The following is a 25,381-nucleotide window of genomic DNA, read 5'->3' on the forward strand; positions in this document are numbered from 1 at the left end:
AAATGGCCTCCATAATTCCTATCCTGTCTATATTTGTAATGATTCTAACTCATAATTGAGCATTTAGAGTCAATTACTAAAAGCCATGGGGAAATTTAGTGTATGACCAATTATTTTATATTCTAAGAGTAGGTTATGAGAATAGTTATTAATTTGTAATATATAATGATTTCAACCTTGTATTTACAGCATCAGTAAAAATTTTTTTTTTAAATTTTTCTATCCCAAAAGAAATGAAATAGTATTTTCAAGTATAATGGTTGTAGAGTATAGAACAATTCTAGATCCATGTCTTGCTAATGGTCTATTAAAATGATTATTTTTTTTCTTTTCATAAGATTTAATATCTTCTTAAATGTAATTTGTTATATATTATATTGTCATTTACCTTTCCTATACCCTCCATACATATATCTATCCAATTTATTAATACTTAGCAATAAGAAAATATTACTAATATTATGGGAAATAATTTAAAAACTAAATATTCAGTAGCAAAAATGTTATGTAAGATGATATAACTGTAAAAGAAATAGTTTATAATTTCAGAATCTACATTCTGCTGCCTATACATTCAAAATTAAATAATTTCCTAATCTGAAAAATATTCTCTTCTAGCAGTCATTATATGCAAATAAGAGTATGCTCATATTTAAAAAATATTACAATAAAATGCTCTTGGAATCCAAATATAAACTACATTTTTTTTGACTACAAGTGATTAAATTTGTTCATGTTATGGTCATTTTGTGTTGGATGCAAGTATGTTGTTTATATTTTAAGCATTTTAAAAAACAGTTGCTTTCTCCTTTATGTTGAGATAATATGTCATGAGGCTATATAATTGAAGTTGCTTGAAGCTCACTAATTGATTCTCAATAATGACTATGAAAATCTATGAGAAGATAAAATGGGTGCTTAGCACATGTAGCAATTAAGTATCTCTTATTGTCCTTTTGTTGGTAGACTAAATAGGTTATCAAAATAGAAATTCCTCAGTCCTTCACCTATGTAAAGCTGTGGTTTGTATAAAGGGTAGTATGTTACCAATATATATGTCAAAGCAATTTTTCCATGGAGTACTAGCAAAGGAATTCATTCCTTCACTACTAATTGCCAATTTGTAAACTAAAATAACAAAACCCTGGAACTTCCATCATTTTTTCCCCCTGAAGGGATCAGTCATCATTGGATGAGGCAGGGAGGTTACTCTAAACCCTCCCCATATCTCTTGAAGTTCAGAAAAATCAATAAAACTAATCTTGACCCCAGTCAGATTATTGGCCCTATGGTTGTAACTTAAAGCAGATCTAATGCAGGACTTCTATTGTTTCCTTGGAAACAGATCTTCCAAATAAGTCGGATTACCAGAAGGGTAATATCCCAGAGGTGACTTTATAGTCATAATATGAGAGTATTATGAGTCAAACAATTGTTAATGAAGGAAGGAGAGTCAGATCATTATACAACTTCTCAGTGCTGCATATTGAGATGATGACTGCCCATGTTTGTGCCACAAATCATATTGTTCCAAAGATGGATGAACTATGCCCCCTCAAAAAAAAAAAAACTGGAAAATGAGCATGATTATAAACTGAATCTCTAATGATGAATCTGGAATCTCAAATATTTGAACATAGTCACTAATTTAAAACAAAAATATTAGCATTTGAGTAATACTGATCATAAAAACATGTATGGAATAATAGACACTTTGTTTAACTTTTTATAGGAATTTTAAAAGACCTTTCTTGTGTTTGATTAAAATAATTTATTTAAAATTGTGTAACAAAATATTCATTCTACCTGATAATCAAAACTATTTTATAAACCATTTTATGTATTTCTTGGTTTTGTACATTTGTTTATATCCAGGGGTTATTTTTATTTTTAATATAGTTTTTTTATTAGTGTATAGTGTTGGGGTTCATTTTACCATAAGCATACAAAGTATGCAATATAATTTGCTTCACTTCAGTCCTTAGTACTTTCCTTTTCCTCCTTCTCCTGTCCCCTGTTCCATTTTCTCTGCTCTATTGGTCTTCATTCTATTTATAGCTTTTTAAAAATATATATGTGAAATTCACTGCAGTATATTCATTTATGTATATAGGATAGTTTGGTGAATTTAATACCTCCAGTATTTTCATTTTAAATTATTAAAAATCTATTAGTAAACCTCTGCAATATGCTATGTGTCAGAATTTGCATTCAGATACTTGAGTAAAATTTTTGTAAATGTTGTAAACACTTTAAAACAACATGGGCATTAAATATCAGAATAACATCCTAAATTTTTCTCCTTCGCCCCTTTATTTCCTATACTTTGACCAATAAATTTAAGAGGCACTTAATTTACTTCTGGTTTTGAGATTTCCTTGCTTTGTTGTTTTAGTCAACATAGTAAAATCAGATAAAAGAATTTGATTTGGGTTCAGTATGGTGCTATTTTGATCTGAAGGTCAATCTACCAACAAGCAGGAACAGTTTCTCATTATTTTCCTTCACTACTCCAAGCAGTCTTTACTGAAGTCTTTCAAGCCATGTCTAACCTCTGTTTCAATACTTCTCACAGATTTCACAGACTGTCATCACCACTCAGCCATCACTAACACAGACAACTGTAATGGAAACGGTAACTATGGTGACCACAAGGGAACAAATCCTGGTAAAGCATGCCCAAGAGGAACTTCCACCACCACCTCCCCAAAAGAAGAGGCAGATCATTGTGGATTCTGAAATTAGGAAAAGGTGAGAGAGAGCATTTCATTCATGGCTTTACTCCTGAATGAAGATTCATTATTAAGCATGAAAACTCATTTAAAGCAGTTTTGACGGTGGCATTTTTGCTTAAACAATATTTCCAAGTCTTTGTGCCCATAATGCCAGTTAATTCAGTAAGAAGAATAATAAAGTAAGTTTTTAAAAATTTACCAAAGAAATCGCTATCCAACAAAGCCGAATGCTTAATGGAAATGCTGTTTTCTGAATTAAAATAAACCACAGGCAACATACTGCAATGGATACATTTTAATCATAAAAGTATCATTTTTTCTTATAAAGGGACTTAGTGTTCAGTACTTATTTTTGCATTAAGTTGTCTTTCTTGGAGTAATAGAAAGTGCATTTTCATGCAGAAGTATACCTCTAATACATGAGATCCATTCTGCTAGATTATGAGAACATAATGTCTCAAGCTGCACATCCTAAATCAGGAGTAATTACAGAACACATTTCCTGTTCTTTGATATTTATAAAGTCTTATCTTGAAGGTGCTAGAATTTTTAACTGATCTTTTTATGGATATTTTCAACTAGATATTTTAGATAAGTTAGGTATTATGTAAATCTGTGGATATAATAAAATGATGGCAATGAAATTTCATAAAGGCAAAGCTAGCATGAAAATTATAAAAATGGTACAATTTTCATTTCATTCCAGTTATTGTAATTCTAAGATTAAGAAAGAACATTGAAATATGCCTTATTTTTCTAAGCAGCATATGTTCAGGAATGCATGGAACACTTGACATTAGAATTTGCTTATACCAGGGAATAGAAGTATGGGAAGAACACATACCTAAAAATAGTGTGTCAGATGTTCTAAGCAAAGAATAAGAAATATCTAGAAAAGTTATTTGAATATGTTATTTGGAACTCCTCCATTTATTCATAACTCATGATCTCCCTGTGATAATTGCAAAGTAAATCACTGGACCTTTTCTTCCTTGGTAGTATCTGCATGGTGGAACAAATTCTCTAGTCCAGGGATCAGCAAACTAAGGTCAGCAGGACAAATCCAGCCTGCCCATTTTGTATGGATCATGAGCTAATAATTGGTTTTACATTTTTAAAGGGTTGAAAATAACCACTAGAATAATATATTCTGTAATATAGTCACATAATTATGTAATATTTCATCACATGAATATTATGAAATTCAGATTTTAATGTATATAAGTGAAAATTCAATGGAACACAGCTGTATTTATTCAAACATGTTCGCTTTATGGTTGCTTTCACATTACAAAGCAGTGTAGGAAGAATAGCAAATTGTACGGTCCAGAGAGTGTAACATATTTACTATCTGACCCATCAGAAGGTAAAAATTAATTTTTGCTATGTCCTTTGCTATGGTCAAATGTTTCTCAAACTGAATGTTAGCATTTAACTTTGGGCAACAAATTCCATGTATTCTACTCGTGATGGTAGTTTAAATGTTAATGCTCGTTGGTGGAGGAAAAAAATAATGGCACAAATAAATCAGTAAAACTTTTACTGAATTTGCTTTTTATTAATCCTAGTATTATGTACATTCATTTATTTAATACCACATTAAATACTTGTCTATAGGCAATGCTTAGTGGGCATGTGGATTTATGAATATTTGGTAGCAGTCCAACTATTTTCCAACAGTTTTTCAAACTGAGTACAACCTAGATGCCTATTCCTCTGAATACCTTCAGAAATTGCCTTATACAGAAAGTAACAAAGCAAGTTGATCCGTCAGTCTGTTTTCCAAAGGCTTATTCTTGGTTCTTGTCTTGAGAATGTTAGAATGAGAATGTTGGTTAGAAAAGTTTATTCTTCCATGTTTTGTTGTAGAAACATTTGCTGATAGTGAAATACTTTGTTTCCTAAATACTTTTTGTATCATATGTTCTTAGTAGTTATTGTAATTGCTGAAATTAGAGGTCGAATTGGGAATATAAAGATTCTTTAAATAAAAGCTAACACTTTGGAGGACTTCATCATGTGCTCAGCACTAGATTGTATGACTTAGGTACATACCATTTATTCTTTCCAATAACCCAAAATACATATGGCTATTATTAATTTACATACAACTATAGTGTAACTGAGCTAAAATATCAATTATGGAAGCTGGGCTATAGAATCTGAACTGTGTAGTAAAATCACTCTTTCTTATGTATAGGACTAAGGTGATCTTATTTTTTGGTTTGCCTGAAGCTACCTAAATATACCGATTGTTCCAATGTAGTTTTATTTAACACTTTCAAATGTGTCCTATTTTAGACAGCATAATCATATGGACAGTCTATCTTTGACTCTAGATTGATGTATTTAGACTGAATAAAGGTAGCAAACATTTATAAACAAATAACTTCAGTAATTGCTAATTGTCTATAGGATGGAATCTGGTTAAAATACTCTAACAGTTAAAGAGGCAACATGGAAAATGATAGCTTATGTTAGCTAGTGTCCTGCTCTCATTTCTCGTGAGAACCACTACCCTTTCATTGTGAATACAATAATTTTGACAATTTATTAAATTCATTTCTTCTAAATATCTTGTCATCTTTCAGTTTTTTGACACACTACCAGTCACCCCCTTACCATGCTTCACTTGACTTGTTTTCCTCTCTACCTAATTCCTGTGAGATTATCTCATAAATCCTTCTTTTTTGCCCTTCTGACTTCTTTTTATCTGAATTATCTCCCCTCATTGATTCAAATCTGGTTCTAAGTGACTGACTCCTATATAATATAGCTCTGTATTGACTGTCCCCCTCAAATTTCAATTTTTTTTTCTAAAGTTATGATTTGGGTATTACTTCTACACCCAGTTGTTGCCTCCACTTTCATTTTTATTGCCCCAAGTTAAACATACACACTTGTATATTGCACACAAATTTTAGTTATAATTTATCACCTTGGTAGCTAAAGGAGTAGCAAATATTGGAAAAGTCATGGTTTTTGGAATCAAAATTACTCAGGTTTGAAATTTGCCTGCTTTAATGACTAGTTTATGATCTCAGGAAAATTAATTAAGGTCATGCTTCAGATTCAATATTTTCACTTTATAAAACACTGAGGGTTAAGTATGAATCATTACATGTGGGGCCTATAACAGAATAAGCGTCCAAAAATGCACTATGTATTTGCTGGTCATTTGGTTATGGTAGAAGTGGAGGAGATGCTGGAGTTAGTAGATGTGGAATTGATGGTGATGAAGGTGCAGGTACTAGAAGTGATGATGGTGGAGTTTGTGGTGGAGATGGTAAATATATAGAATTGGTAAAAATAATCCCACAATAAACATTATCTCAAACTGTGTTAACTTTTCATTTCTGTGACCAAAATAACTGAGGAGAAGAAATTACGGGAGGAAAGATTTATTTTGCCTCATGGTTTGAGGGCTCAGTCCATAGTCGGTGGACTCCATGATAGAAACATCATGGTGGAAGGGCATGACAGAGAAAAGCTGCTCTTTTCATTGCCACCAGAGGTATATGTGTGTGTGAGTGTGTATACACATAGGAGACATGCCAGGGATACCAGGGATAGTATAGTGCACATGGGCCCAGTGACCTAATTCATTCAGCCATGCCCCATCTATCTACAGTTATTACACAGTGGTGCATTCAACTTATTAATCCATCAAATGGATTAATCCACTGATGAGTTTAAGCTCTCAAATTTATTCATATCTTGGAAGTCCCACCTCTGAACCTTGCTGCATTGGGGACCATGTTTTCAACACAACCTTTTAGGGTACATTCCAGATCAATACCATGACACAAACTTAAAAAAATATATCAAATATCTTCTAGTTTTCTTTTTCAAATCAGAATATACTACCAATTTCTCCAGCTCTGTTGACCTCTTTCTCTTCTTACTTATTATTATTATACCATAATATTGGGCAGGTGCCATCTTTTCAGTTATTTTCTGATCATTGTAAGTGCCAGCTCTATAACATAAGCCTTTTACCTGACTATGATAAGGCTTCTCCCCCTTTCTAATTAATCTTCCTAAAATTAATTTATCTATCATATTGCCTTCATGTTGTCACTTCAGATGGGAAATGCCCATATTTTAGTTGGCTCCAAAATAACAAAATAAACCACAAAATAAGTTTATGTCTGGTTTCTCCAAGAGCTCACCACTTCTACCAGAACATTACATTATATTCATTTTGGTATATGTTTTAATGACATTCACACAAAGTTTCTCAACACCAACTACAATATAGAAATTCTATTATACTTACATATATTTGACTTAAACTTCAAAACTTCATTATACTTAGTACCACACATGTAATAAATAACCAGTAAATATTTGTTGAAAGAGTGAATGGCAGAGTTCAACTAATTGAAGTAACTATTATTTAACATTCTAATATCATTTAAGAATTTTACCTAGATCCTCATGAAAATTTAAAAATAAATACATGGTCATTTTAGTATTTTTTTAATAATTCGAATTTTACCCATTAGGATATCATTATTTACTCAAAATTATTAAGGGATTTAAAATTCAGCTTTGTACTACAGTATAGTTTCTTAATTATCTAGGTTGCATTTACTTGATTCCTTAATAATAATATAGTTTCTATATATGTAGTATTAACTATATAAATTGTGCTTTTTATACTAAGAATTATAAACATCTTTGATTTTGGGTCATAAGGTAATTATTTCTAACACTAAATTATCCTGTAGTTCAGTGATATTATTTTACATATAGGTAATTAGCAGAGTATGGAACTCAGACTATATTAAAAGTGGATCTATTATCTAGTTAATAGGCATTTATCCAGGAGATTAGTTCTTAATCATGTAGCACTTATTTTAAGAGATTTTTCACAAAAGTTTTCATTTACATTTTTCTACCAACCAGGTGAAACCAATGGCAAATTGAATAGTTTTCTAAAAGTAAATGCCAGCTCAAGATCATTTCCCCAAGTAAAGTGTTAATAAATGAGCATCTTTGGCCTCAAGGATATTCCTGAGGCATTTAGAAATACCTAAATTCTCATGTCTTTTTCGCATCTCCACAACAAGAGTATGAGTTTGCTTTCTTTGGCCCTGTCCTACATTCATACTAATAGATAGGATAAATTGGCAGGATTACAGACCTAAATTATTCTTTTATATATATTTTTTTCAGTTGTTTTTTATGTTGTTGTCCTTTACTATTTTTTCAGGGAGGAGGGTACCAGGGATTGAACTCAGGGGCACTCAACCACTGGGCCACATCCCCAGCCCTATGGAGATAGGGTCTCACTGAGTTGCTTAGTGCCTCACCTTTGCTGAGGCTGTTTTGAACTGTGGATCCTCCCACGTAGGCCTCCCCAGCTGCTGGGATTACAGGTGTGCATCACTGGCCAGGCTGTTGTTTTCTTTTTATGGCTGCAGTCCAGATCAAATTAATGTCACATCCCTGGAAAGATTGATAAGTACAAGATAAACATTATTTTTTTGCAATTTTATGATATTCATGCCTAAAACATTATTATTTTAACTTGGATTCCCAAATTAAAATCTAGAAGACATACTTTAAAATAGCAACTTGTTTGGAGAATCAAATGATTAATCTATGAGCTACTTTTAAAAAAAGTTTCTATAATAAATTGATCCTAAAATACCTGGGGTTTTAGCCCCTCTAATGACATTTTGCTCTTTGGCACAGCCCAGGAAAACAAAACATTTTAGAGGATTTACTTCTTTTTTTCTAAGGAGACTAGACTTGTCCCGATTACAGGTTAATTGAGGTCAAGAAAGGTTAAATAACTTGCTTGCAGTTGCAAAATAAGGACTAGTGCTGAGTCTCCTCATTTCCATTCTAGTGTTCTAGCTACAAAACCTTGTTTTTTAATGTATTATAGTTAAATGACCTTGGTCATGAACTTAAATTTTATTTAGAACCTATTTTTGGTAAAGAATAGAAACCTACATACTATCTTCAGATCCTCCAAGAGATAATTATCATTTTAATGTTTTAAAAATTATTTTGTTACATAAGTCAAGAATAAGTCTATAACTATGATTTGAAGAATGTAATGTGAATTCTAGAGACAAACTAAGGGACCAGTGAATACTTACAGAAGGGATACTGAAAGTGCAATGCATGAAACAGCAATAACACTTGGAACCTTATTTGAAATACAGATTGGGGGGGTCCTTTCCAAATCTGATATATCGAAAATTCTGCTAGTGGGCCAAAGAAACTTTTACAATCTATGCAGTCATTCTGATACACCATCAAGTTTGAGAACACATGCATAAGAACAGTGGTTCTCATACTTGAGGATGCATCAAAGTCACCTAGAGGTTTTATTAAAAGACAGCCTCAGGACCCCCACCAAATTTTCTGATGGTTGGTCTGGCGTGGAACACTAGAATTTTAATTTCTAACAAGTTCCCGCATGATTGTGGTGCTGCTGGTTCAGGGCCAATATTTTGAAAATCAGTTCAGTAGGGAGATCAGCAGCTCTGTTACAACCTGACTCCTTATTTACTTCCTCCACACCAGACCCAATATAGGGACCATCTACTCCAGCTGGGCAAAGTGATGCCATTGTCCCATATTTTGATTCCTTTCCTGCTTTATGTTGTAATGATCTATTCAGATGACTGTTTCATCCACTAGATACAAAGCTTCCCTGACCGGGGATCCATATTTATTCCTAATCTGGTGTGGGATCCTCTATATAGTTGATGCCTAATGGGTGTTTTTTCAACATGAGGAAAATGTTTTGGTGTTCTGTTACACAGTAGGGTGTCCACAGTTAACAATAATTTATATTTCAAAATAGGTAGAAGAGGAGAGAATCCTATAAGTAAATTAAAAATATTTGAGGTGATGGATATGCTAATTACCCTGATCTGATAATTGTACAATGTATAAATACATTGCAACAGCAATTACACCACACGGTATGGACAACCAGTATGTCTATTAAAAATTTAAAGAAATGCAGTATAATGGGAACTGGTCCTATGAGATACTACATATAGCTCTGAATGTCTAGCTATTGCAGCTGTATGGAAATGTACTCTTTCAGATGTAAGGCATAAAAAGATACCAACAAGCAGGAAGACAGGGCCACATTCCCAGAGCTGTATGTAACATGTATAGTTTGGTTTGTTTTCTGAGTAAGGAAAATGGTAATCATATTTACTTATTTATCTACAAGGAGAAGCATAGTTGAGTGTAAGCAGAGCCAAATTTTATTCAGAAGATCTCTGTTCCTTTACTTCTGATTCTTTTCTTCACCCTTCATTCTCCACATCAAGCACTGAAACTGCTCTCAGCAAGGTCGCCAGAGAGCTTCTTAATTGCCAGCTCCAAAGGTCACTCTTCAGTTCTTATCCCTCTTGACCTTTGTGCTGTGCTTGACAGTGATGATTAGTCCTTTCTTGAATTTTTCCTTCCCCTCAGTTTCTGGGACATTGTTCTCTACTGTTTCTTTTCTCCACCTGGCTTTCTGACTGTGTCTTGTCAATCTTCTCTCCTTATTTCTCTTCTTATTTCAGTTTCCATAAGACTCACTTTTTGGTTTCATTTTCTTTTTGTGGCCCTTTCTTTTCCCAGGCAGTATTTATAATCTTGGCTGTATCAGTCATATATATCGTATAGTTCCCAAATTAATATTCCTAGCTCACCCTCACCCCTGATGCTCATACCTGTATAATACAAATGCTTATTGGCTATGTATATTGGATTTCTTACAGGAAACAATGTGGTTTTGCAATTTGGATTGCACAAATCTAGATTCATTTACATGATAGTCTTAAAGAATGCTGCCCCTGGACTTGTGTAATAAGAATCCTCTGCAGCCATTCACAGTGGTCTTGATAGCTGCCACATCACTAAATCCCTGTTCAAATATATCTGCTAAATTCTCTTTAATTTGTTCCTTCTTCTGCATCAATAGTGGCTTCATCCTAGTTTAGTCTCTGATAATTTTCTGCATGGAATTCTGAACTGATTTCTCTGTCACTAGTCTTACCTTTCTTATCCATACTCTTCACAATCTCCTGGGAGATATCTTAAAATGCAATTTTAATTAGATCATTCCTCTGCCCATAATTCTTGAAATGTACATCATAGAAATTCCTTTATGATCTTTAGCTTCCTAAATCTCTAGCTTCACTCCTTTCTCCACTGTCCATTTTTTTTTTATATCCCAGTGATACTCAAAATAGTCTGAAAACTGTTTATTACCAGTCCATAATGAGATATGGAACTTGACCTGAATATAAATCAATGCACTGCTTCCTCCATCAATAAATTTGGCAATTAAAAATAAAATCATATGGAATAGTGTGCTTAGTGACTTAATTGATTAAGTCTCAGGTGAAAATTTCTTTCCTCTCATAGACCAGTAACAGCAATTCACAGACTGTCCATAGACTACATTTCAAGTGGCATTACCCTTCAGTTTTAATTAACTACTCTTTGATCTCCTAAAATTCTGTATTCTCTGAGTTTTCTTTTTCTCTTTTCCTACTATTCTCTTTACCTAAGATTCTTTTTTCATACCTTTCCCTTTTCTATTTCTACATTCCTTGCCTCCCAACTGACTGCCTTGTATCTGAGAAAGTAATCTCCCAGGCATTTCTCAGCCTTTTAAATATTTCTGTTAAAACACTTTCCAATTTTATTATAATGAATCCTTTTGTATTCCTCTATTTTGGTAATCTCTTTGAGGTCAGTAGTCATTTATTTTCATCTCTAAACTACAGTGCATTTTCCAGAAGTCAGCACATAGTGGGTGTTGAGTGACTCTCCACTGGATATTGAACAGATATTTGTCAGAGTTTTGTCACAGTCTTGTCAGAAAAACAGAAGTTACTGTAGGTATTTCAAAGAGAGGAGACATAATACTGGGTATTGTTTAAGCAGGTGGTAGGGAATTTGGAAGCAGCACAGGAGATGAGAGGCAGCTTCAAACACTGTCAGTATCAGAAAGCTACTAATATTCCTAGAGGTGGAGTAATAGTATGGGGCAAGTTAAATGACCAGATCCCAGAGGCTGGGCCTTCTAAAATGAATTTAAACATAGTTAAGACTGCCAGGTGAGAAATTGGACTGATGGGAGCAGGGGGCTATTTAGAGAAAACTGAATAACTAATTATTAATTTGAAGAGTTATCTTCTCATTACTAAATTTATGTGATAATAGAAAATGTTATTTTTACTCTGGCATCTTCTGAGAATTTTCTTACTCAAGTGTTTTCGACTCAGAAATGTGTCTGTGTAAGTGAGCACACATTATACCACCACACAGATATAAAAATGATTACTGTCTGCTATGGACTAAAATGATTCCTTCCAAAATTGATACTTTGGAACTGCAATCCCCAGGGTGATGGTATTTGGAGATGGAGTATTTGAGACTTAGTTAAATGAGGTCACGTTGATGGGCTCACCATGAGAGTGTTAGTACCTGTATAACAAGAGACTTTGGAAAGTGTGCTTGCGTTCTCCCTGCCCTGTGAGGACCCAGCAAGAAAGAAGCCATCTACAAGCTAGGCAGCAGACCCTCACCAGAAACTGACCCTGCTGGCATCTTTATCTTGGAACTCTAGCCTACAAAACCATGATAAATAAATATTTGTTACTTAAGTCACTCAGTATTACATTATGGCAGCCTGACTGACTAAGAACTGGCTTGGTAAAGCAGTGAGATTTACTCCATGTTTTAAGTTAAGTTCATAGAGATGCTCACTAAAAGAAGTAGATGGATTGAAACAGGTCATAGTGCTGGGGAAGTGGCAGTGGGGCAGTAAGAACACATCAGATTTAAATGGCTTTCCACATTGCACTAGATGGTTTCTGAACCCTGACTAGAAGTTATTTAAACTTTAAAGACCCACAACATAAAAGCATGTTGAAGTTCTTTAAACTCAGCCAGCTTTCACACTGAGAATGTTTAAAGTTTAAATTGCCTCCCACAGGGTCCAAGGCACATTCAGTATGTGGTGGGTTTCTTTGAATACTCCTGTAGTCAGTATGAGTTCACAGTATTTTGGAAAGAAAGTCACAGCAACATTTGTTTTCATGGTAATTTTTCTAATCACTCAACCAAGAGGTAATGGACCACTATCATTTGTAAAGTACTCCAGTTGCTGTAATTCTAAACCTCCCTTACTGAAGTCTTCCCTTGGAAAGCTTATATTCTACCATAAGTCATGAAACAAAAATTACCAATAAGGTAGTAGAAAGTTTCAGGGAAGAGAAGCTCACTCTTGGCTTGACAGTTGGATATGGAAGGCTCATGGGAAATGAGTATCGGAGTAGACAGTTAAAATGTGGAGAAGCATGAGACTCAAGATGATATAAAATGGTAATTCAAATACAGGGGACAGTTCATACACAAATGCAACTTACATAGGGTTGTAAGCATTTTTGCTTGCCTTACAGCAGAAGTATGATTGAAAAGGTAGGTTGGGTTCGTGGTAGAGAAAGGAGTGCCAAACTAAGGAGAGTAGACTTTAATCTTCTAAGTCATGGAGATACAGTGCTCTGTAAGATAGGTGGTGGGAGGAAGCTCACACAATGCAGTATGGCCACTGTGAACAATACCATTTAGATCCCACTTGAGAGTTTGAAGAGGCCATCTCACTTTCACTCTGTAGAGCAGAAAGGAGGTCAGCAAGTTTTTCTCTATGCGGTCAGAGAGTAAATATTTTAGCCTTCGTGTGCCTACGGTTTCTTTTGCAACTACTCAATTCTGCTGTAGCTAGAAAGTAGCTGTAAGCGTTTTAAATGAGTGAGCATGAATGTATTCCAATAAAATTTTATTTACAAAAAACGGTTGTGGGACATATTTGTCCCATGGATCATAATTTGCCAATTCCTTCATTGAAGAGTACAATGAATGAGATTATTTTACTGTTGGTGTTTTTTCTTTGTTGTTTTATTATCTTTGTTTTAGCTGTATTTGTACCTTTTATTCTTGTCATTTCAATAATGATTTTTACCTCATCAGTCCCTAACAAAACAACACAACACTAAACCAAATATGACCATCCTCATGTGAGAAAGTTAGAAGTGGCTTAAACCCAATTACGAAAGGGTCATAGAAGCACTAATCACTGTAACTAACATGTATGTGGCTTTGACCATATGTTAACACATTCTTCTCAGCATTTTGTACATATTGATGTATTTAACCATAAAGATGACATTAAAAAATAAATTGTATTATTGTCCTCCTTTACCAGTGAAAAAAATGAGTGAAAAGTTCAGGTGAACTTTCTTGCTCATGGTGATATAATTTATAGGAAGCAATGCAGACAGAATTTGAACGTGGACAGCTTTGCTCAGACTACTGCATTGGCAAACCCTATGCCTTCCTATTTTGTAATGATAAAGAGGATTTTTTTATCAAATTCTCTAGTTCTAGTTAAAAGCTTGATGAAGACCGTTAAAAATATGCCAAAGTCTATCTATGTAAACCGTGTGCTTTGGATTATGACTGTTGTACAATTTTGAAGTTTTATCTAGACTGTAGGCTCCCTTGGGAGTATATGGATTTCTTTAAATACAGTGATCTTTTTCAATGAAAAATTTTTTTCAATTAGAGAAATGTGAAAAATTAAAACGACACTTAGATTTCATCTCACTGCAGTCAGAATGGCAGTTATCAATAATACCATTAACAATAAAATGTTGTCAAGAATATGGGGAAAAGGTACACTCATACATTGTTGGTGGGACTACAAATTAGTGCAACTGCTCTTAAAAGTGGTATGGAGATTCCTCAAAAAAACTAGGATTGGGACCACAATTTGACCCAGTTGTCCCACTCCTCAGTATATATCCAAAGGATTTAACATCAGCAGACTATAGTGATGTAGACATGTCAATGTTTATAGCAATACAATTCAGGATAGCTAAGCTATGGAGCCAACCTTGGTGCCCTTCAACAGATGAATGGATAAAGAAAATGTGGTATATGTATATTCAATGGAGTATTAGAGTATTACCCAGCCATAAAGAAAAATGACTTTATGACATCTGCCAGTAAATAGATGTAACTGGAGATTATTATGCTATGTGAAATAAGCCAATTCCCAAAAATCAAAAGAAGAATGTTTTCTCTGATATGTGGAAGCTGATCCAAAATGGGTGGGGGCATATTAAAGAATAGAATAAAGGTCAGTGGAGTACACAAAGAGAAATGAAGGGAAGAGAGAAGATTGGTAGGGAAAGACAGTGGAATGAATCTGACTTGACTTTCTTATGTACATACATTAATACACCACAGTGAATCCCACCATTGTGTACATCCACAAGACACTAATTTAAAAAAAAAAAAAAACACTAAGTAGCAGAAAAATCAGAGTATCAGGAATAGAATAGGGAGGGAGGAAGGAAGGGGAGGGGAAGAGGAAGTACTGGGGATTGAATGAGAGCAAATTATATTTCATGCTTTTATTATGTCAGAATGAATCATTGTCATGTCTAACTAAAAAGAACCAATGAAAATTTTTCAAATTTAGGAGTTGTCTTCAGCATCAAGGCATGAATGAAAGTCTCATATAATTGAACTGTTTTTTTCCAAACACAAGACTTCTCGTGTTCAGGTGTTTTAACCCTATCATATAATGCCATAAGTAACAAATGACCTTTGTCATCTATGCTGTATGTTAGTTCAGGCGCCAGAAAATACATCAATAGTTTGGACTTGGGGGGATTTTAGGAAACTGAAGAAGATTCTATGGTAACAATAGATTTGGAAAAGTATTTTATAATGCAATGAGGTCATCCATTATGCAACTCAGGATCATAGTTTAGTTCAATGAAAACATTCAAGAGCCATGTCCTGATGTTAGAGATTCCAGTCAAATTTTGGCATAATCCAAAATAGCACACTCATAACCACTAAACAGTACTATACTGTATAGCAACAAACCAGAATTTCATGTTATTTCTTTTTTAAAATATGGGTTTCCCTTTCATTTGGAACAAAAGGAAACTACTGTAGTGGAGATTTTCAGATTCAGGCAGACCTGGTTTTAAACTTTAACTCCATGTTTCACTTTGTTAAAACTAAAGGAGTTCTCTAATGTTTTCTGTTCATGTTCTACCTGTGATAGTGAAAAGAACTGATGGGTTTCAGAGTCCAGAAAATACCCCTACCTTTTTTGAATTATGCGTATCTCCCCAAAGTGCAGACTTATTTTCTTAAGGGATTCTAGGTATTATGACTTCAAGATATATGTGTGTATGTATCGAAATGGTTGAAAGCATTTTAACTATGCATTTGAGGGTGTCTTACTAACATGTTCTTTGTATACCATTTTATCTATATCTTTGGACATTTTATGTTCATGTAAGAAACCTCCCACGAAAAATCCATTTGTCACCATGTTATCATAATGTAGATAAGAAAAAGAGAAGCCGAATTGATGAACAGGCAAGGTGTGAAAGGGAATGTGCGCCCTCTAGTGACCCACATTTATTTCTCACAAGGACATTTACAGCTTTTCCTTTGGGTTTCATCATTTTAAATAAACTTCAAATTTGATTTTGAAATAAATGGCTCAGGATTTTCAACTGAAGCATATTACATTGTAGGGACATAGATTTATTACTGTGACAATATTCCATCTATCACTTAAGAGAATATTTCTATTAACCTGTGTTAAGGTGATTTTCTTGCACAGAACTGTGTTTCAAAGGGATTTTCAATTTATTGAGAATGAAAAATAAGCTTGAGGCATCTGTGGCTTGGCAACATTTTATTTCCAGACCTCTGGGTCATGAAGATTTTGCCCATGTGTGTTCACACTCCTTGGTATTATAACTAATTCATTTACTATAGCTGGTTCTGACATCTTAGAATTTGGGGGATTTCCTTACTTTTTAATTTTTAAGGGAGTTTCTGTGAAAGTTACATGAACAGAAAATGTGAAAGCAACTTCTTTTAAACCATGTCATACTTTAGAAATGCATTACCTATGTATTCCAAAATGATTAATACTTGATATCAATTTAAAGTAGGAAGGTTATTTGAAAGTAATTTTTATCTACCAGATGTTGATATATTTTGGTAGTTACACTTTTTTCAAAGAAAAATACTTTTTTTTCTGAAGTTTTATTCTGTTCAGTGCAATCATCTATCCTAAAAGTATAAAGATTAATATCAATGCCAGATAAGTTTTAGGGTTCTGGTATTAAGAGCTTAAAAAATGTTAATCTCTGAGTTTGTATCCAAAGCACTATATCTTGAAATGCAGTATTCATTAAACACACATAATTTGGTATACCACAATTTACAATGAAGAAGATGTGCAATTTTATGGACAATATTTTATGTTTGGATTAGACTTCATATTTTGAGGCACTCGTTAAGTAGGCATATTTTAGAATAAGGTAAACCAAACAGAAATGGATTTTTTAGTATCTTTTAAAGATGTATTTCAGTGCAATCTGGAACAATTAAATTTTACTGTACTGAAACATTATGAGTAATGTGCTAAAATTTGCACATATAAAACTAAAAAATACACTTAAGACCATGTAAACATAAGAAATAGGTAGCAGTTTATACCAACTGAAGATGGTGTTTTTTCTTATAAATCATATTGTCTTAGGTATTATGTAAACTGTTTGATAGAATTTTTAGGCTTCTTATTAGAACTGGGAATTTCAACATCCTTGGATTTTATTTGTTAGATGAATACACTAATGTGATTAGAATATCAAAGCCACAATATAAGCAAAACTGACCATAGCTTTGTCTCAGGTCAAAATCTCTTCAATTAGAGAGGTAAGTATACACACATTGTTAAAAAGTATTGGCAAGTTTTTACATTATGGCCAGTTTGATAGAAGAAGTAGATAAAGAACAGAGAAGTTATTTGCTCAAAAATTTAGCATAAAGATCGGGATTAAAACACGGCACCTTACAGTTCAGTGTATTTTTCAATATATCATATTTCCTTCACATTTATGATACATTTAAGCATGCACACTGAACACATATGCAAACACATCCATCACAAACATTAAAATATATATGACAAGCATTTGGTCCTCCTATCTTCATTCCTCCCACTATGGAAAACTTGCATGACATACCAAGAAACATGCACATCTGTGTGTGTGTGTGTGTGTGTGTGTATAATTTATCTAGATTGAAGAGGGCTATTTTTCTAAATATTTGCTTGTTTTTATTGTGCTTAAGTAGGATTTTCATTTGTAATCTATATTCACAGAATTAACAGTTGTTATGTACTTAGAATATCTCAAAGTTCTACAAATATTTCCAGCATTAAGAGTTTATACTAAATTTCATTTCATATTTTATGAAATCACTCTGATTCACATCAAGTTTCTAACCTACTTATTAAATTTTTAAAGCAAATACTGTAGAGGAAACAGGGAAGAGTTTTCCTTTTCCCAGAAGGGAAGTTGAAGGGAAAAGAGTGATGAGAAGGTGATCAAGAAAAGTTACACAGAAGAATTGCATCTTGAACTTAGTCCTGGAAGATGAATAGGAGTTCATGGGGTAGTCTGGGATCAGTGGAGTGACCAATATGAAAGTGAAACATCTCATTTTATACACATCTGATGAAGAAAAATGATTATTGAAAAATAGAACAAAATTTTGATATTTTTACTCCCCAAATATTCATTCCTTTATTAATACTAACAAAAAAGAATTATAGTTTTGTTTATATTTATATCAAATCTTGCTTTGTAGATAATTAAAATATACATTTAAAAATTAATTTGATAAATTGCCTGGTCTAGGCCTAGACCTCTGGGACTCTGCATGAGTTATCATATTTCACAGTTGTCTGCACTTCACTTTCAGGATTCTGAGGATAAGTCTCACATGTATTTTCTGAAATCCTACATGCAAAGACATTTAAGTATGTAAAATGGCCATTCATAAATGGAGATCACTAATCGAATTAGTTAAGTCTGGGAGCTTGGAGGATTTCCTCTTTCAAAGTTTACTCATTTGGGAACGATGAGTTCCAAATGGTAAATTGAAAGTGACTGAAATGAAATTTATGTAAATGTGTCATCTTGGCTTAATATTTTACATGGTAGTTGCTGTAAAGAAAATATGAACAAAATCAATGTGCATTAAGAGACTCCTCTAACAATTAGTATAGTTGTCATATAACACAAGATCCACACAATGATATACTGTTCATAATTCAAAATCTTTTTAAACTGAAAGTGTTTGTTTCTTTAGATCTTGGGATGTTTTCTGTGCTTTTACCTTTTAAATATTTATATACACAGATATCTCCCAATATTGACCATAAGGTGGTGTAATTGACCTAATTTGGATCATCTTTACTGGAAATTCACATATATGAGACTGGGTCCATTTGTGCAATACATTTTTAAGGGAAAATTTGACTTTCTGAACATTTGATATATATGTACTATGCCTTTTGACATTTTTGAAACTTCCTATAGTTTGAAATTATAGGTTACACTCTTAGCCCTAGACCAATCAAAAATAAAAGCTTTTTAAATTTATGAAGAACTTCCAGAAAATGGAAGATTTCTTTCTTGGGTTGCATTTTTTTTCTGCACTGAGGATTGCACTCAAGGATACTTTACCACTGAACTACATCCCCAGCTCTTTTTGTTTTTGAGATAGGGTCCCACTAAGATGCCAAGACTGTCTCTGAACTTATCCTCCTGCCTCAGTCTCCCAGGTCACTAGAATTACAGGTGTGTACCACAGTTTCAATCTTGGAAGGCCTTTTTAAGTAATAATTCTGGTTTAGTAATAAATTATTTTTGCACAAAAGAATTCAAACACATGGTTGCCTTGTGCTGTGAGATTTAACAAATTTTAATTTTAGGAGTTAGTATTGAGTACATTTGTAAAGAAGGGGAAATTGTCCCTTCACTGTTAGTCATAATAGAGTAATAAAGGTAGAAATTTAGTAATATAGGTAAAATTTTAGTAATAAAGGTAAAATTTTAAGATGAACATAGGATGGAGTATATGCATCAATAATTATAGTAGACAACTATTTTTTGAACAGAGAATACAGTCATGATTTTCTTATTAGATTAATGGTCTTTTAAATTGATTAGATAGAAGGGATAGGAACCATGATGATAGATGTACATTGAGTGCAAACTGTTACAAGGAAAGTATGATAAGAATAAGCAATATATTGGTGGGCTGATTCTGAGGGGTAGAAGCCAGTTATTAGCAACTTACCATGTGTCAGTTCATTATCAATGATTTCATGAGATTTTTAAGAGTGAGGTAAAAAGAATGAGTGGAAAAGAGAAATTTTATGGAGAAAACACATGCACAGAATCCAAAAAATAACTTCTCAGTGTTTTCCTAGAGCAGTTTTAGGAAACAGTTTTATCTTTAATTGGTGATTAGATATACAGTCTCAGGTAGTATGAAGTTTTATAGAAAATATCACCAGCAAAACACTGGGAAGAGTATAGTTAGCACCTCATCTATAATCATGCATAGGTTTTAATTAGAGGGATCTGTTAATTTGCCATGCATCTCAATAAACATCTGAAGAATATTCAGTAGCAGTGGCAAATGTGAGAACTACATGACATACCATAGAAAGCAATGAAACAATAACTGCCAAATTGATAAGAAATAAAATAAATGTACAATTGTTGCTTGGAAGTCAGGTCTGAGTAGGATCCAAAAGTAGACTGTTCATCGTGCAGTGGAAATGTCACCAAGCCTAAGCGCTGAATGTAGGACATTGGCACTCAGTGAAAGTGCATGGGAGGCCTTTTGAAACACTGTTTTTGCTTTCCCTTCACCCTTCTATCCTCACTGCTGGCATTAAAAAGTGGGGAGATCTACTGGCACTATACAGGAGGGGAAACAATGCTAGCAGTGACAGTTAACTCCCAGAACTCTAAGGAATGGTGCTGAATGTTAGATGTTGGAGTGCAGGTTGACTGCAAGTTACATTGGGACTAAATATTTAAGTAAGGAAATCAGATATGGTTGAAGCAGCAGTCACAAATAGAGGTAACAGAAGACAAAAAGATGATTGGGTCAGGAATAGTTTGGACATTGAATCATGTAAGAATAGTGTTTGTGTTCCACCTATTTCCCTAGGAACCAAGATGTCACAATAATGATAGAAAAAAAGGATTCCAAACTTGGGAATAGTATAAACTCATTTATATTTTGCTTTATACCATTTTGGAAAGGAAGAGTGACATATTAAACTATGAGCCTATGAATACTTTTTCCTAGGCAAAACACTTTACTCCAAACTATTCTAACAATATTTGGAATCCTTTTCTCAAGTGTGTAAATAAAATAAAGAGAGAGCATAATCATGCTCCACAGCATCTGTATGTGAAAAGGAATTTCAAGCACCTGGTGGAATCCCTTTGCAAATTTGTAAAATCAGACAAAAAAATTGAATGAGAAAAGACTTCTTTTGTAGAATTTTACATTTTGTTGCCTGAATTGATCTGAATTAGTAGAACTACATGCCAACTGGTGGCTAGGCCTCCCTTAAAATCTTCAGAGCAGCAAGCAGACGGTTACCATGGTGTTGACTCCACAAAGCCTTCATTGTGTAGAGATAACCAATTTACTTGGCAGAGCCTTCAGTCTAGAAGCTGATTTAATCCTAATTCACTGAAAAAGGTGTTTTTAAAAATTAGCCTAAAAAAGTCCCAGTGTGAGCTGAGCCCCAGTTCTTTAAAATCTTTTATTAAATAGATACTTCACAGAGGCTGGGGATGTAGCTCAGTTGATAGAGTGCTTGCCTCACAAGCACGAGGCCCTGGGTTCAATCCCCAGCACTGTAAAAAAAAAAAAAAAATAGATACCTCACTAAACCAAACTCCTTGATAATGTGGACTAAAGTATTAATACCATATCTGGCACGTAGTAAGCACTTAGTATATATTTTTTGGCAGAAAAATAGATTTTTGAACTTTTTAAAAGAAAAAGTATAATTTCACGTTTTGTTCAGAAAGATACATGTCTAAAAGTGTTACGAAACATCTTGGATGAAAACAATTCCACTTCCAAACTGAATAAATAATCATTTTTTCCATATTGGTTAGAAGAAATGATAGAGCTTGATTTATAGCACGTATATACAAGACCACTACAAATACTAGGTTTAATGGAAAACTTCCTTGAACAGACCCGGGAAGAGCTCTCTATGCTGTAATACCAGCCTAGGACCCTGAGTCAAGTTTGGATTTCATACACCTATAGGTGAAATTGTACAATCTTTCCTAGAGATGGTGTCAATCAAAACAGTATAAGATAAAACTAAAAGAGTGAATTTTGCAGTGACTGGTGCAGATTCACTTAGCATATTCATGAATCTGATTATTTAGTGTGTAATTTGGTCAGATTAATTTTAAAGTAATGAATTTAATCAAAGTAGGTAAAATTAATTATACTAACAAACTAAATTTTTAATATAGGAAACATCCATTGGGCAGGAGGATAAAAAAATCAGTGGTAGAATTCTGTCATGGGAGCAGGGAAAAAACTTAAGTACAGCTCTTAGGCATCCTAAAAACCATGAAGGGAGATTTGTGTCTAGAAGAAGTGCTTGAACAAAGTACAAAGTAGTTTCTTTCTTTATCCTAAGAAAAATGTAAAAGAGTTTGGTTTAATTAGTAAAGCTAATATGATTAGATGTGTTTTTTAGAAATGGTGATTTTGATACTAGTACATAGAACAGAGAGTTCCAGAAAGACTGTCTAGAGACCAACTGAGAATCAATTATTGCAGCAATTTTGTTACATTTAATGGCAGCACAAATTAAGATGCTAGTTGTGGAGACTGTGAGAAGTGGATATTAAGGTGATGTAGAATGTGTGATAGATTAGACTTTGCTTTTGATTAAATGTGGGAAAAAAGGATATTTTAGTTCACACAGGCTGCTATAACACAATACCATAAACTGAGTAACATATAAGTTAATTGAACCCTTATTAAAATATAGTGTAAATACCATGAACAGCAGAAATTTCCTTCTCCCTTTTCTGGATTCTGGGAAGTTAAAGATTAAGGGACAGCAGATTTGTTGTTTGGGGAAGGAAGGCTGGTACAGATGTAGCTTTCCATATCTTCACATGGTAGAAGAGACTATCTCTGGTTTCTTCGGCCCCCTTTAATTGTATTATTCCCATTCATGAGCGTTCTACCCTCGTGAACTAAATCATTTCTCAGGTCATATCTCTTAATTAGGGATTAGGTAGAAAATTCAACATATGAATTTTCAGTGGAGACAAACAGAACATAGCAGAGTGGATGATAACAGGGATGGTGATATTGTTCACAGATATAGGAAAAGCTGGTAGAGTACCAGTTTGGGGGAGAATATCAAACATTAAATCTTGACATTGAATATTAAAGGAAATTTTGCAACTTACAAATGGAGACATCCATTAGGTAAATGGTTATGTAGCTGTGGGGTTCAAAAGAAATGCCTTAATTTGAAATACACATTATCAGTGATTGATAAATAGATTGCAGTACAAGTCATGAGCATTAATAAGATTGCTGGTGAGAAAGAATTATATGGAAAGGAAGAAGATGATTGCTAATGAACTCGGTCTTAAATTCCAGTACATTATAACAAGATGGCAGAGGATAAGCAGCAAAGAACAAATAATAACCAGTGGTTATAGAAATAGAAGGCAAATTAGATTAGAGTGGCATCATGGAGGCAAATGAAGGAAAATTTCTAAAAGCAGTATAGTCAATAGTGGTAAATGTTACTAGACAGCAAGAAAGTAAAACTGCATTGGCTTTAGTGATGTGATCACTTTATCAAATAGTTTTTTTTTTGTTGAGAAACATTAATGACTGAGTTAAAGAGTGAGTAGGAAGTAGGAAACCTATTCAGTAAACCATATGACCATTGCAAAATACTTACTTTTATAAAACACAAGCAGAGGGAAACAGAATGTAAAGGTCAAGAGAAGCTTTATAAAAACAGAAGTCAATAAAGTATGTTGAAGTTCCATATAACAATGCACTCGTGATATGGGTGGGATTGAATTTTTAGTGGATAATAGAAAATTGATGGACTTGGATGCCTGAGAAATAATAGAACGACAGTCAAAATGCAAAGTCATGGGATTTATTTATGGTAAAAGAAGGGAAATTCACTCAAATGTAAGAGAAGGAAATGAGAAGAATGGCTTCACATGCAGGTAAGATGGAATTTTTAGATATTGCAAGTGGAAGAAATTCTTATATTGCAATTTTCTCTGTAAGAAGAAACTGTAAGAGAAAACAAGGTCATTAACAGAGAGCTGAAAGGTAGGTCAGAGATTGGAGAGATTTGAAGGAAAGTTTTAATATTTCCTGTGGTAAGTCAGAGCTCAAATTGAAAAAAAAATGTATGGTAGAATGCTGGATTCTTTTAAGGCTGTTGATCATCCCCTTTGTTTGGGTTTACCTAAGAGTAGATCTGGAGACAAGTACCTACGTGCAAGTAGTTTATTTGGACAGTGATCCCAGGAAGCAAATGAGGGAAGTGAGATAAGGAAAAGAATGCAGACAATAAAATATGATACATGAGGAGAAATCAGGGAATTTCTTGGGGCAAATGGGGCTCATTCTTGCCAGGGACCTCTTAAAGACTGAGTATAATATGCTTCAAGGTGGTCCAATTGAGTAGTAAGGAGTTTGGGATGTTTAAGCATCCGTTTGAAGTTCTCACTGGTTAGTACTTGTCAAGTATACTTGGTCTGTCCCATGAACTATTCTGTTAAAGTTTACAGGCAAAGAGACACAGGGATTTTTCTTTGGGCCAAAGGAAAACAAAATCTATCTTAAGACCTTCTGATAGTAAATACTTATAAAAGTTGATTAGAATTGTAGTGTGGTTCACTGGATTTCATGGGCAACTAAAAGACAATATTCAAAAAGTGTTGCTTTAGTGAGTTAATGTCAACAAATGGGTAGGGGGATTTTTATTGCCTGCAAAATGACCCTTATTAAATCAGTGTTATGAAAGAGAAGATGGAAAATATGATAGTCAAACTTTGGGATAAAACAAATGTATGAAATCTACCAATAACCACGTATAGTGAAATTAAAACCAATAAATATTAACAATATTAAAAATGCATGCACAAATTAAAGAGTGTTGACATTCAATTACACGAGGTTTAAAGGAATTCAGATCCAAGTTCCCTTGATTTCTAGTTGGGTGTCTTTGATAAATAACAACTCAATAAATAATTATTACTAGGGACTAGGCTTTCTTTGTGTTGGAGGACATGTGAGCTAGATGATCTAAGTTCCTGTCCCATGATGCCAAAAGTCTAAGGTCAGTTAACTTAAATTCTCTTGAGTCTCCCTTTCCTTATATGGGCAGGGAGATAGGTAATGTATAACTGTAGCATTTTTATAAGAATACAAAGTGGGAATATTTGTTTGTAAGGGTTTTTGTTTTATAAAGTTCCATATGAGTTTAATTTTAAAACAACAGCCTGAAACTAAGTAAAAAATTTTAAAAGATTTATACTAGTTAAGACGTTGAAATACTGGCTTAAAAAAAAGTCAGTTCATAGGGCTGGGTCTGTAACTCAGTGGCAGAGCACTTGCCTAGTATGCATGAAGCACTGAGTTCTATCCTTAGCACTACATAA

General features: G+C 33.7%; 1 protein-coding gene across 5 annotated transcripts in view; it reads left to right on the top strand.

Annotated features, from left to right (window-relative positions):
• Window positions 1-25,381, top strand: part of DMD (dystrophin) — a 2,089,750-nt gene that overhangs the window by 632,181 nt on the left and 1,432,188 nt on the right. For all 5 annotated transcript variants that reach the window (XM_079122792.1, XM_079122788.1, XM_079122791.1 and 2 more), the window contains one exon: window positions 2,576-2,751. In XM_079122792.1, coding sequence (XP_078978918.1) covers window positions 2,576-2,751 — 176 coding nt within the window. The remainder of the gene's footprint in view (window positions 1-2,575; window positions 2,752-25,381) is intronic.

Source organism: Sciurus vulgaris (assembly GCF_902686455.1).
Source record: "Sciurus vulgaris genome assembly, chromosome: X".
Lineage (NCBI taxonomy): Eukaryota > Metazoa > Chordata > Mammalia > Rodentia > Sciuridae > Sciurus > Sciurus vulgaris.